The sequence below is a fragment of the Rhopilema esculentum genome, chromosome 17 (assembly GCF_057945365.1).
Source record: "Rhopilema esculentum isolate cy_ngs chromosome 17, ASM5794536v1, whole genome shotgun sequence".
In the NCBI taxonomy this organism is placed as follows: domain Eukaryota; kingdom Metazoa; phylum Cnidaria; class Scyphozoa; order Rhizostomeae; family Rhizostomatidae; genus Rhopilema; species Rhopilema esculentum.
In genome coordinates, this window is record NC_142831.1 from 592,560 (window position 1) to 606,901 (window position 14,342).

At 37.5% G+C, this 14,342-nt stretch overlaps 2 protein-coding genes across 2 annotated transcripts; both read right to left on the reverse strand.

Moving 5' to 3' along the window:
* Nucleotides 1-67: 67 nt before the first annotated feature.
* LOC135682659 (transmembrane protein 19) lies at nt 68-9,100 on the reverse strand. The gene is made up of 2 exons (XM_065197644.2): nt 7,743-9,100; nt 68-3,239 (listed from the first exon to the last, which is right to left on the reverse strand). Exons 1-2 carry the CDS (start codon nt 8,002-8,004, stop codon nt 2,599-2,601), a joined length of 903 nt encoding a protein of 300 aa, XP_065053716.2. The 5' UTR covers nt 8,005-9,100; the 3' UTR covers nt 68-2,598.
* Nucleotides 9,101-9,247: 147 nt separating this feature from the next.
* Nucleotides 9,248-14,274, reverse strand: LOC135682629 (uncharacterized). The gene is made up of 4 exons (XM_065197599.2): nt 13,610-14,274; nt 12,515-12,720; nt 11,130-11,327; nt 9,248-10,199 (listed from the first exon to the last, which is right to left on the reverse strand). Exons 1-4 carry the CDS (start codon nt 14,202-14,204, stop codon nt 9,441-9,443), a joined length of 1,758 nt encoding a protein of 585 aa, XP_065053671.2. The 5' UTR covers nt 14,205-14,274; the 3' UTR covers nt 9,248-9,440.
* Between the last annotated feature and the right edge of the window lie 68 nt (nt 14,275-14,342).

Consider the following 14,342-nt stretch of genomic DNA (forward strand, 5'->3'; position numbering starts at 1 on the left):
AGACTGACAGGCAAGCATAGACCTTGAACAATTATAAGAATGGAAAGCTGTCTCTGATTTTTACTGACACATAGATCAAGATTTTCAACATGTATAATTTATATGTATATATATACCTTTGAAACTATTGCATCATTAATTGGTGATACCCTTGTGATGCTCAGTAGTCAACAATTATTGAAATCCCAAATAGAACACAAAAGGGGGTACATGGTTGCAAACACAGCCTTATTGCTCTCAAATCTGTCTTGTTTTGTAACATTATTTATTTTCCTGTTTGTGGATTAAGGCACAAAAGATAATCAGAGCAAGGGAAAGTCCATGTCATTTTTATTTACATGAGTATTCATCCCTTCTATTGAAAACAAGTCTTGTAAATTTGAGGGAAGCATCTCCTAAAGGTCGACCTGCATCAAGTACATCAAAAATTCCTAAAGTTTGTTCCCTGATGCTTAAAGACAGGTTTTCGGCAATTTTTGAGACCCTTCTCAAACCTTTCTGTCTCACTGACAGATACACCCTTTTTGCAAAATTGTGGTTAAACCCGTTAGGATAGTTGCTTGTCTATAATCTCATCCAATGACTATTTTCAAACTATTCTGCAGAATTACTAGAACATTTGTATAGAAATATTTTTAAGGCAGTCGGATAGTTAGAGGTGGTACTTACCATTTTGAGATTGATTTCTTAAAATTTAGTCAATCTTTACAATAAATTTTAAATGACCCTCATTTGCAAAATCCCTCTGTTGCTCTTTTAAAGCCCATCCTTTGTTTTTCAAAACTCTATTTGAAGATCTTTTAGAGTTTTGATTTTATCTAGAAATATAAGATACCCTTTCAAAAGTGTGCGAAGCAAACTACCAACAAACAGATTTTAACATTGGATATATCAAAGTAATAGATTCTTCAGATGTACAAAACTGGTGCATATATGTTGGCGTAAAAAGTAATTGAGCACATCAGTGATATTTAGCTTTGGAGCTTATGAAAATCAATTATCTTTATTTGGACTATGACTTTCCCTTCCCTGTTTTAGGAGTTACAAGTGCTTTGCAAGTTATTGTATAGCTTAATTGCGACAGAGAGCTTTCTTTTTGAAAGTTGTACAAATACATTTATTAAAGTTCTCATTATATTTGAGTTTGATAGATTCTACTAACTTTGTTATGTTTTCTGTTTAGATTTTAATTGCAAAGAATCCTGCTTGTAATTTAAAAAGTTAATTAACAATGTTTGGCTTTTCCTCAATGATTTTCCTCTTTTTGTATAAGCAGAAGTGTGATAAAATAAAGAATAACAAATCTGTCTGCAGCGGCAATGGGCAATGGTCTTATCACTTCATTTAATGATTGAAATTGATGGCATCAATGCCATGATTAAAGAATATGGTATATCAAGACAGCTGAGTCTTGAAATCCTGTGCAGAGACTGTGTCTCAATGCCTTTTATGCTTCTAAAATTCCAGCTTCCAACCATGTTGCTAAAGGCTTTATCTTCAATTTTGATTTCTCAATAAACAAAAAGCATTATATTAAGTTGTTTTTGACAAGGTCATCATAAGATTATATCTTTGAGCAACTTTTGAAATACATTAATTGACAAGTGAAAAGGAAAAATGTCAAAGATAAACAATCTGGATTAAAAGGTGGAAGCGCTGCTTGCAAGAAAGTTTTAAATCAGTAAATATTATTTTGAACAAAGCATATTGCACTTTATAGTACTCTCAACAATTATGGACACAGACAGTATTTTGAATGACTATATGTGACATTTTGACTTTTATTTAGATTCTTTAGGTTGTTTACTCAGCCTCATATTAAAATTAATGTTTTTCTTAAGATAATTAATCCTTCAATGTTAAAGGAAATCCAAGTCATCAAATGTGAAATGATTACTACAGTAGGAAACCGTTATCATCAAACCAGGTGCTGATAACTGTAAACAGAGTAAAATTAAAGATATTGCACGGTTGGGTTTAAATTTTGTGTAGAGTTGAATGTAATTGCAAAAAATATCACAAAGAAAATGCTGTTTGAATCCAAAATCGTTTTAACTTGCAAAAGTAAATGTTTACTGCAAATTGAACTTGCCAAATATGAATGTGCGAATTTAAATATAATGTACATTTTAATGAAGTTTTCTTGTTGTATATTTGTTTTCATTTAGGTTTCAGAGTTTTACTTGAATTACAACAAGACATATTTAGCAGGGATGACAATCATGTTTTCCTTCTGAATGTAATAATAAACAGCTTCTAAAAAAGAATGGTTTTCGTTACTATATTTTTCATCTGAGTGCAAACCACAAACAACTTGCTTCCAGAATATTAAGCATTCAACAGCTTTAAGATATCCATCACATCTTGTATGCAACTTATTTCCAAATGAAATAAGTGATGAAAAGTGATGAAATCAAGCAATTTGGACAAAAAGCATACTTAAACAATGAAAGTGGTTTTCCAGCACGGAATGAGTACAACTGTTTAGCAGCAAATAGTAGAGTAAAATTTTCAGAATTTGCTTTTTCAAAAGTACAAAGTAAAATTACATTATTCGATCCTTAAACTATGCCTGGTGGTGTCTGTAGATAAAAGCTTTTAGTTGATATATTGCCATGCCATATAGCCGATGTACGATGTTACAATTCCAGAAATAGAGGATGATAGAAGATTGACCAAATGGTTATCAAGTATGTTTTTTCCACAAATGTGTTTCACAGTGCTTGATGGCTTGCTGACAACCTTCTTTTGTTCTTCACAGAAGCCAGAATATTGTAAAGTTGCTCCCAAAACAGAATCAATAAAGCTACCAAAGAGCCCTGCAAAACCACCAAGAAGAATAACTGGCCATTGGGCAGGGTAATCTGCTGTAAAACTGTTGATGAATCCTAGTACCAAAATAGAAATGTAGTAAACTAGGCCAATAAAAAGGCCACCAATCAGACTGGCAGTGGTACCAACAAAAGACACTGCACCATTTGTTCCAACTGGGACCCTTTTTAGTGTAGTTATTAGCCTGGGTGTCTTAGAGCCTACTGCAATACCAATTTCACTTGACCAGGTATCACCATTGCAACAAGCTATTGCACCTAAAACTGCCATACTGAGACAAGATGCCGGGAAATCTCTAGCATAATTCACTGGTCGGTCTTTGTACCCAACTTCCATTAAATAAATTATACATAAAGCGGATGGAAAACCACCATTACATAAGACTTGAAGCCAGTTTCTTTGTCCCCCTAAAAAGGAAAATAAAAATGAGCCAAGATTTATCATTCTCCAGATTTTCTGTGCTAAAAATACCTCAAATATTTAATTCAAAGGTGAATTACCAATTAAATTGTTGGGTAAACTGTTTCTGTAAGCAAAGACATTATGGACAATTGCTCTGTTGGAAATTACAGACAACTTTAGGTAGTACACAATTTAAAAACAGCTTTCTTGAAAAGAGCAAATGCTTTTCATCTTACACTCTTTAAATTATAAAAAATCAAAATAATTATCAAACATTCTGAGGTAGGAAATAAATGTATGCAGCTGGAGGTTAGAATAGGTAAATCGGAAATGCAGGCACATTATAATTAAGGTTGCCTGGTCTGTGCTGTTTGCCCGTAGAAAATATTACCAAATTGAGTCCTAGGGTGATAACCATTTTCATTTGTTTACACAGTAACAGTTTGTTTCAATTTCATACAGTAGATCAGCTAAAAAACCGCTATATGAAAAGACAACTGGGCAGATTCTCTAAATCTGCAAGACTTAAAAAGAGTTGCTAATGCCATTTACCATGAAACCTAATACCATTTACCGCTGTTCATTTAATGATTCTGATAGTGGAGCATCAGCTGTCACAAGAACTGGATTTTGAATATTGTCACAACCGTTCGTGACTAAATAGCTTTGCTTTTTAAATCCCACTTAGCATTAATTTTTCTTTGTGATATTGTTTTGGGACTTCCATTTACAATATATTTTTTAATTCAAGAGACATTTCTGAAGGTGTAGTTATGGCATAAATAGAAATGGTTAGAGGCCTTATGCCATAAAACTTACAAAAATGTCCTATCCAACAAATGAAATTCAACAAATTAAATGAAAATTGATAGTATTCAAACCAAATGGACTGGGACCACACATTATTGTCCAAGTTATGAAGTATCTGGCTAGTGTTAGCTTGAATGTATCTTTGAATGTTCATCTTCTAAGGTTTTAGGTTTCAGCATGGTTTGGGTGCTTGTTATCTGCCCTTTCTAGGAAAGATTGGCCTCTAAAAAGATGCAAACATTCTTGCCACTGCCTTAAAAGTGGAACATTAATGCTAATTAAGTTTTCAAAATTCTCAAATTATGGAATTTATTACTAAGAAAATTATCATTCGCTCAAAAATTGTTGTATAATTCAAAATTCCACTGCAAAGGACACACCCAACGTTCACATGCTTTCTAGTTTTTTAGTTATATGTACTAACTTGTTCTTTCCATGTTCAATTGGATGTCAATACAGTGAGGTTAAAGATAGAAAAAAGACAGAAATTCGAGATAAAATCAAAATAAAATACAGATTCACTAGGATAGAACTAGATATAAAAATTTTAAATAAAATGTCAGGGAAGAAAAAAAAGGTCAAAAAGGCCAAAAAAGGTCAAAAAGGCCAATCCTAAGGGCATCATGAGGATGATCTAAAGCAGGGCCACTGAGATGGGGACAGGGGGCAAACTGCCTTGATGTCTAGGGAACCTCATAAAGAAAGGAATTCCATTTTAAGAATGGAATAAATCCATTTATAGTTTTTTTTTTCATTTTTTTTTCATTTCATTTTAAAATTATCCTGTTCTTAAAAGAAGATAAAGAGGGAGCTTGCTTGGCCTCGCGGCTGAGATCATTCCAGATTTTTGCTCCACGAAATGCGAATGCTTTCTGTCCATTACTAGTTTTCATGAATGGCACTAGCAAGTCAGTTTCGGCATTTCTAAGGTTGATAATATTGCGTTCAGAATTTCTAACAAATAAATGCGAGAGATAATCAGGCGCGAGACTATTAATAGATTTATATACAGTTGTTGCAGTCTCACTTCTGATCATATCCCTTACAGTTGGCCATCTTAACTCTGTAATCAAAGCTTCAGCAGGAGCATCGTAGCTGCTATTTGTAATAATTCTAGGGGCTCGATTCTGCAATTTTTGAAGCTTAACCAGTCGGAACTCTGCACAGCTCCCCCACACAGTACAGCAGTACCGAAAATGTGGCTCTACAATACCTCTATATAATTTGCAAAGTACATTTTTTGGCAAAAATTTTTTCGCATATTTTAAAAAACCTAACGAGCGGGAGACTTTGGCTTGAACAGATTTAATTTGCTCGTCCCACACGAGGTATTGGTCAACTTGGACACCAAGATACTTAATACTGTCGACGAGTTCTACAGGGGAATCACCGATAACGAATGCAGGTGAACCCACAGTGTTTTCACCAATCTTTTTCAGATTTGGTCTAGATCCAATTACCATTGCCTGAGTCTTGGTTACATTCAAAGACAATTTATTGCCCTGAAGCCATTCTTTCAAACATTTCAATTCGTTGTTGAGCGTTTCAGTTAGATCGTCAATGCTCTTAGAGGAATAGGATATGCTAGTATCGTCGGCGTACATCGTAACTTTGCAGTTTTTCAAGGCGAATGGCAGATCATTTATATAGATTAGGAAGAGTAGTGGACCTAAACAAGAACCTTGTGGGACACCACAGTTGATGCTTCCGATGTCAGATTGCACTCCATTAACCTTAGTGAATTGCTGCCTACTGCTAAGATATGATTTGAACCATTGAAGCTCAAGACCCTGAATTCTTTTAGATAGCTTTTGAATAAGTATGGCATGATCAACAGTATCAAAAGCCTTTTTCAAATCAATGAAAATATTTCCTGTAAATTTTCCACGCTCAATATTAATGTGCCAGTCATTAGTGCCAGAAAGCAAGCAAGTTACAGTGGAATGCAGAGCTCTAAAACCTGATTGGCCAGAATACAGAAGTTTATTTTTGTCTAGATAATCATATAATTGGTAGTATAGTAAATGATAGTAAAACATGACAATGAAACAATTAAAACAAAGTAATATTGAAACGATTTAAAGAAAATGACTTAGGTGCGGGCGCATATCCAGCCTGAATTCTGACCTATGCAAAGGTTGTCAGAAACAGAAGCCATGCCCTTTTGTGCTGGAAACGCCTAAATATTTCTGAATAAAATCAGTATCACTGATATTGAATAGGGAGTTCCAAAATGGAATTCTAAGGAAACAACTCGCAAAGAGAAGGCTTAATTTACCTGCAATTCGAAGGAAAAAAGATTAAGTAGCCTGATCCCAGTAGGATTCAAACCAGGGACCCCCACATTCCAAAATCAGTGGTCATACCTCAACACTACAGAACAGACACTGCAAGGTTGACTAACTTAGCTAGAGGTTCCTTAGCAGAGGTGAAGCAGTGAAAGTCAATTCTCATTTCATTGGTTGCAACAAACAATTAGAGAAGTCCACTATAAACAATTGCATAGGTCAACTCTGATTCCTATTGGTTGGCTGTACCGCTGCAGAGGCAAGCTCAACATCTAATTTGATGAATCAAATCTCACCTATGATCTCCCCAAAGATTGCAAAGGTGAAGTACACTCTGATTGGCTTACAAGACATTTGCATAGGTCAAACAAGCAGTGATTGGCTCTCGAGGGACAAACAAGTTTCTGGATTCAGAAAATACGGACCAGATAAATGCCTAGAATCACCTCTCGGCTATTCTGTGCAGAGGCCGAAAGATAGTCAGCAAAACAATGCCCTGTCGTCTGCAGGTTGTTGGTATCAACGGGGGCAGATCTAGGACGGACGTCGCTAAAGAATTTGCCAAAGAAACTTTTGATTAATAATTTCCATTTCATTTTGTTGTTGTAAAAATCTGACTTATGCCTCTGCATAAGTTGCTGTAGTCTGGACCCGCCTCTTAATCTAAAGAACAGGGTGAGAAGAATTTTATGTTTGCTTGCAAGGAGCTTTTCTTCAGTTTTACCCCAGGCCAACTGAAACTTTTTGGCAGCCCTGATCTTAAGTGGATCACTCAATTTGGAATGGCACACTTTTTTCCAAGCTCCAAGCGAACAAATTTGAAGGGATATTTTGTTGTATTTGAAAAAACTTTTTAATTTGCACCACATCCAAAAACACACCCAAACACGCTCATCTTTTGGGTGTGCAAGAGGTCACTCGTTGTTTTACAAAAATTTCTCAGGAGTGCAGTTGCCATACTGGAATAGAAAGAGGTCAGGGACGCTGGAGAGGGGGGCACAGGGGGTCAACTGCCCCTGTTGCCTTTTGATAGGAGGGGCAAGGGGGGCTTAAGTGCCCTTTTCATAGAAGTGCCCTTGACACCGGTCTTTTGTAGGAAATCCATGAGATTCATATGAAATCCTGACTGTATTGCCTTATTGATGACGACATTTCTCGAAACCTGTGAAAAAAAATTCTTATGCCAAAATTTAGCCGATTTTTCAGATACCGACAGAGGATCGAAAGAAAATGACAGTTACGAATAAATTTTTGTTAGCTGGGAATTAATTTTTTCAAATGTCCTTTTACTCAAGCTCGCCCCCCTTGCCCCTTGCCTTGGTCGTTTCCGGATCCGGCGTCCCTGAAAGAGGCTTTAGACAGAGATTTCGAGGCACAATAATAGGAACCTAAAATAAAAGTTATTCTAACCTTCCTTAAAGTCCTCTTCGATTTTTCTCTTTTTATCTGATTTCCACTTCGTCCACAACGAAGAAGTTGTGAAAAAAGCTAGCAAGGATGCAAAAAACGCGTAGCCTGCTAACGTTAGAGTAAAACCAACTATCACAGCAGCAAGTGCTCCACTGAAGTTAAGTGACCGTTTACTGTATCCTCTGACTGAAACTAGAATCGATGAAATCCATGCAAAAATAAATCTAAAAATAAAGGAGTTCACTATCACCGCCATGGCCATGGTTCTTTTTTACGGTGCAACTACAAGCCCACCTCCAATTAAGATGCACGTGTGCTATTAAGGTGATTCGTTTTCAAAAAATGAAAACCAGCTGCCAAGGTGCGCATTTACAGGGTGGGAAATAAGGCCTTGCATTACTGTTCAAAACATGCTCATTTAGGCATGCATTTCATCTAAGTAAACTGTTCTTCTATCTTCCAGGGCCCCACGTTATTGCAGAATAATAGAGCGTTTTTAAAAATCTTTTGTTATGATTGTTCAAAACTCCTATGCCCCCCCCCCACTTTTCAACCTGCGTCGGAGCCCATGTCTTCAGCATTTCCAAGCTATTTGCATGTAAATATAGGTTTTCTAAATAAACAATTAGCATAGCGTAAGTAATAAAAATATGTAGTTAAATAAGTTGCGGACGTTCCAACTTAAGAATATTTAAAATGGGGAGATATTTTTAATAAATCTTCGTGGAATTTACGAACTTGCCCCGTCATCAAAAAATCAATGCATGCCAAATTTGGAAAAAATCACAAAAAATGCTCTTGCAAAAATTGATTTCTTAAAAATTGGTTGATTGATGATAATGATAATACAGTGATGGTCGTCATGAGGCTGGAGATGATGATGGTACCACTTCTCAAATGCAAGAACGCATGACTAAAATTCCAATCAATTTATATCCTAACAACTGGCGTTGAAGAGACTTCATGCAATGCTGCCTTACGACAGCTGAAAATTTTCGGTATAAGAATGTAGTTTTTATGTTTATTTGTTTGCACTTGATGACTGTGACAGCTAAAATTTCTAACTGAGGATTAATCATCATAATTCTAAAAATTAGATTTTTAACATACACCCAAAACAGGTCATCACGAATAAAGCTCAATTTTCCCGCTGCTCTAGCTTTGGCCAGTCTGCCTTCTTTAAGAAAATGCTTACAAGACTGTGGTAACAGTATTCTGAAAACTAAGAAATTATCCTGCCTAGTTATAACAACATTCTATTTTTTGATGTGGTTTATCAAACTTTTATGAACAAATAATGGTCAAAAATGTTTCATTTGCGTATCATTAGAAGAAAATGTGGATATTCCTTAAGAACATTCTCCCATTCGTTGCCATTCTCGTTACTCAAAGTGGCGCAGCTGTCTCTTTTTAGCGAGTTTTGGTGAATTGGGAAATTGTTAACTTGCAACATGTTACGAATATAAGTTTTATGGGAGAGTTTTGGTAAAGAAATTATTTCTGCATAAGCACGAATATCCTCGAGATTATCATTGCTAAGCGTAACTCTATTTTTAAGATAAGGGCATAAGATTATTTTTTCGATAAAAATAAACGTGATACAATTTTTATTTGTGTCTAACGACGCATGTAAGGAAGGAAGGTTCGAACTTTGACTCAACTGCGACTTCGTTGGTCAAGCTTGTGACAAAAGTTATATCACTTGTGGAGCCAGACTTTGTCTCTCACCTCCCCATCCACGTTGCGTACCCACTCATAAAGGAGAGCACTAGCGTTTGAGACAGTGACACGCCCGTAACCGTAGTCGTTCTCGGCATACACTGACCAAGGCATTTTGAGATGGTCATCTTTGTCACGTGTCATTCCAGCAGTCCCAACAACAATATGAATGACGCCATCATCCCTGCATTCTTGTCGATACACCTTGCAGGTGCGTTCGTAACTATGGTAATGGGCCCAGAACGCCATGTCAACGCGGTATTTGAAGAGAAGGTCCTCAAACGCAAGCTGCATGCCGAAGGAAACTCTAAGATCACTGCTTATGTCTGCACTAGCGTACATCGCACGGTGACCTCCGATCAACACCCAAGGTGTCTTCGCACGATTTACACTTTGCAGATCATTTTCTAGCCATTCATACTGCCTACTGCCAGGCCTGAAGTCATGTTCCGTGCTCATCATAATCATGTGCACCATACCATAGTCGTAACTGTACCACCAAAGATGGTTTCCATTGTCTGGCATGTGAAATCTGTTGAACATCGGAACCCCACATTCACCTCCTGAATCATCGCCATAATTTCCCCAGTATGGGTGAAAACCTAACCCAGATGCCCCACTGGGGTCCTTTTCCCCGCCACTGACATGATCCTGTTCGTGATTTCCAATTCCAACCATGTATGGTATGAGAGTTGAATATGGCTCAATGTATAAATGCCACAGATCCCATAGATAAGCCTAAAACACAATTTTTATATGAATATATTCATGTTAGCTGCATTTGACTTATTGCTGATTAACTTTTGCTATTAACTTGGTCATCAGTTAATTAAGCAGATTTACTTGTGAATACTCATTGATCTTATACTAGCGAGAACTGGGTAAGTCGCTGACTTGTAATATCATTTCTACTATTTGAAGCATGGTATCTAATGTCTGTGGCATAGTTTCAACTACACAATGTTCACCCTTCGTCAATACAGGGGGGTGTAATGGTATCAAAATAAGGGGATTCTTGTCGAAAATGGCTATTTTTCGGCATTAGCGAGGCAGGCTCAGCCCCTGACCCAGCGCCCCCTAGCACTACACCCCTGGTCATCAGGGTCGTCACCTATTGTGCTCAAAAGGGTGCTTAGGTCCAATTTGCCAAAAAGTTGGTGTACCAGCCCTTATTTGCTAATGAAGCAACCCTAGATGGCAAAAGACTTCAGTTTTTACAAACGGATGTTTTCCCACACCCCACCTTAGCGGCAAGTTAACGTTGATGCATAAAAAAATTACCAATCCCAAGGTTGTCTTAGCTTCTCGTGGTGAGATTCAGCCACAGAGAAAGGAAGCTTAATCATTTGCCCCAGGTCTCATTCTTCTTTCTTCAGTGAGTAAAGTCATTTGGCGAATACAAGACCGTACCTGTTTTTGTTTTTCGGAGGCTCGTGCCCCTCATATTTCAAAAAACGTTTTTTCCAATGAAAATATCTTTTTCACGATTGTTTGCAAACAATGCTGCCGCCTAGGCACACTGGCGGATTGAATAATAGGAAATGGTTTTAATGCGAATCCTTGTGTCAAATATTTAGAATATATCCTTGTACCAAATTCTAATAAATACTTTCTATCTAAAAAAGTAAAGTTTCAAAAGAGTTCTCACAATCATTTAGTTATACGTACATGACCTCTTGCATACGAAATATCCCCATTGTGGAAAATGAATTGAATATCGTTCTTCCTATACTCTTCTAGCATCCAAGCAGCGGTTTCGAAGGCACTAGGGAGTGTCAGACCCATGTCACCATAAACGATGAATTTGAATGGCTTCTTTGATCCACTTGGAAGTGCTGTTGTAAAGTTCATCACTGGACTCATGGCCTGCCAAAGATACGAAAACTTGTCTAGCTCAAGGAGTTCGCAACGGGCTAGACTGGAGTAAATACAATAGTTCTCCCTAGAATTCGGTCTCTTATCCTAAAAAAAGCCTATACCAAAATTCAAGGCGGCAAACCCCCAATAGCAGATAGATCAAATTTTATAAACACAAATGAGACTATAGGAGAGTTACCCCATATTTTGCATTGCTAAGAAAAATATATCTGTTTAAACAGTTTTCACATTAGGCTGTTTAAACATATTTTTAAAGTAAAGTAGGCCATCCTTGTCAGGCCAGGGCAGGTAGCAGAGCAAGCCAACACCCCTTTCATTTCCCAATCTTACGCAAATAAGTGCTACTTTTCAGGTAATATACTATAGTAACGTTATTCTTGCATTTTGATTTAACAGATATCTGCTAATGAGGGAGGAGGTACTCAAATATATTTAGGATAGGGGTGCTCAGGCTGTACTACAAACCCTCAGCCCCCCCCCCCCCCCAAAAAAAATAATTTCTAGCATAAAAATATTTTTCTCGCCATCCACCAGAAATCTTGCAGTTTTCTCTATCCTATAAAAACATTTCTCATATTCGAGATCCAAACAAATAGTTCTGGATTCCATGAACCCAAATAACTGTTTAAAATGGTGACCCAAAAAGTAACTTTCAATCAAATTCTAGACCCAAAAACGTAGCCTGAGCGTCCCTTTGCTCAAATAGTCAGGGCTGTTAGCCAAAATTTTGTGCAAAACCAGATACCAGCATGAAACCAAGTGAAGGTCTAAAAATAGCACATAGGGGCATTTCTCAGCTGGGGTCTGTATCCTATCTTTTTGAGCATATCAAACTGCCAATTTCTTCCAATTTTCATGCTGATATCACAACTAGCAGCGATAGCAGCGATATTATTGAAATAAATGCTTTGGGGCCTGGGACCCAATACAACGTTCTAAAAGTAGCACTTGGGGGCATTTCTCAGCTGGGGTCTGCATCTTATCTTGCTCGGCGCCCAAAACTACCCTTGTGGACAAAGTTTCATTCTGGTATCCGATTTTGCACACCTCTCGCAAAATCTTGGTCTAACAGCCCTAACTAAAATATACGAGTAAACTCCTGGGAGGATTACGAAGGATAAACAAGATAAAAGAAATCAAATTACAACATAAATACAAAGGCCTGTTGTACCAACCTCAGTTGTGCCATAAGAATAAAAGTAGCGTGTCATGGGCTTCAGCTTTGTAAGCAGTATGTCATGAATATAACCAGGCTCCCTGAATCCAGTGGTATTGGCAACTGGTCCGCACATATCACTTGCTTTGTACGTCCAAGATTTACCAGTGGCTTCCATATCCAGCTTGCTTTTGGATACACCATATTTAACAACAATGCTTTTGGCTACAAAAAAACCGTTTTAAATTAGGGCCCGTTCACGCTACTCTGTTTTCAAATGAAAACGGAGTCAAACTAATCCGTTTTTGCCTTGCGTTCACACTACTCTGCTATGAAAATGGAGTCGTTTGAAAACGCAAATGAAAACGGATATTTTCGAATACGCTCCGTTTTCAGTATTAACACCAAAAATGGAGACATGTGTATACGCTAACAGCGGCAACAAAATACATGCTTTCTAGCATACCAAATTTAAAAAATTTTGAAATCGAGATTTCACAATGGACTGGTAGCGGTTACAACAAAAATTTTCACAATTTGCTTCATTTAATTTCATCAAAATGACGCCAATTTGTTGAGGATTCATGAACGCCTCTTTTCAAAAAATGAGGGCACCAACACAATGATGTATCATTGCACCAACAGCGTTTTTGTTGGAGCAGTGTAAGCACTTACCGTATTCAAATCGTATTCTTTGAAAAATTGGAAATTTTCTGGCAGCTTTGGAAATTTTTTGGCAGCTTTGGAAATTTTCTGGCAGCCTTGGAAATTTTTTGGCAGCTTTGGAATTTTTTTGGCAGCTTTGGAAATTTTATCTTCAACATTCCTAACGAAAGGCTTTTGCGAAAAATGTACATTTTTCTGCAAAGGACAGCTTTTGTAAAAAGTTATTTTAAAAAACATCGTTAATGTAACAGGTGGCTGTGTGACAGACGAGAAACAGAGCCAAGGAAAGAAATTACTCGAGGCTGGTACAAGGAAAAGAATGTCTTGCTAAGGACAGTTTTGTAACTTTGCTCGCCAGTTGCTAGTCCTACTACTAGGTATCGCTAGAAAATCGCCTGCAGCTACTGTGAGACATAATCATTCATGCGAAAAAGTCTACTGAACTTACATAACGATGACGTCCACATAACTCGCATTTCTGCAGGGTTGCCCGTCAAAGCAAGCCTCCCCTGCAAAGGAGCGTTTACGCCAAACTGAAAAGAAACCTTGTTGCTTCTCGCAGTTAACGTCGATTTTCCATAATTCCTAAAGTAACGAAATTCGCAGTCATCTCTTAAATTGTAAAGTCGAACGGAATGACTCCCGTATCCCAGGTTCCATGTGGAGGTCACATCAACAAAGAAGTGATCAAGATGTCTTTTTATGTTATCATTTGGTGGGCATAATAGGGCAATCCAATCTTTGGCGTTTGGTTTGGCAATCCCACTCCAAGACACAGTTACCCGCTCACCACTCTTCAGAAAGGAAGGCCTCACGGTCAGCACGGAATGTTGCAAATCGTAGCTCGATATCTTTTCGATTATAGGATGATTAATTTCACGGCCATAGTCAGGCCCGTCTTTGTTTATGAGATTACCATCTTTGTCTTGCCTCCTGAAATATGTGGGTACCACATGCGCATGTTTGGTGTTCTTGGATACTGCCTGTTTGGAGCCAGCATATGCCGTAGCCAAGTAGAGTAAAGTGACATAAAACTGAAACATGGCTCACCCATCAAATTTTAGGAAGCTACTCGCAGAGCATTCTACTTTCAAAAACATACCTCTCTTTAGAGCATGCGCTGAGGTCTTGTGACATTGGTGTTAGTTCCAAAGTTCTGTCATGCCATTTCCGGCTCGCAA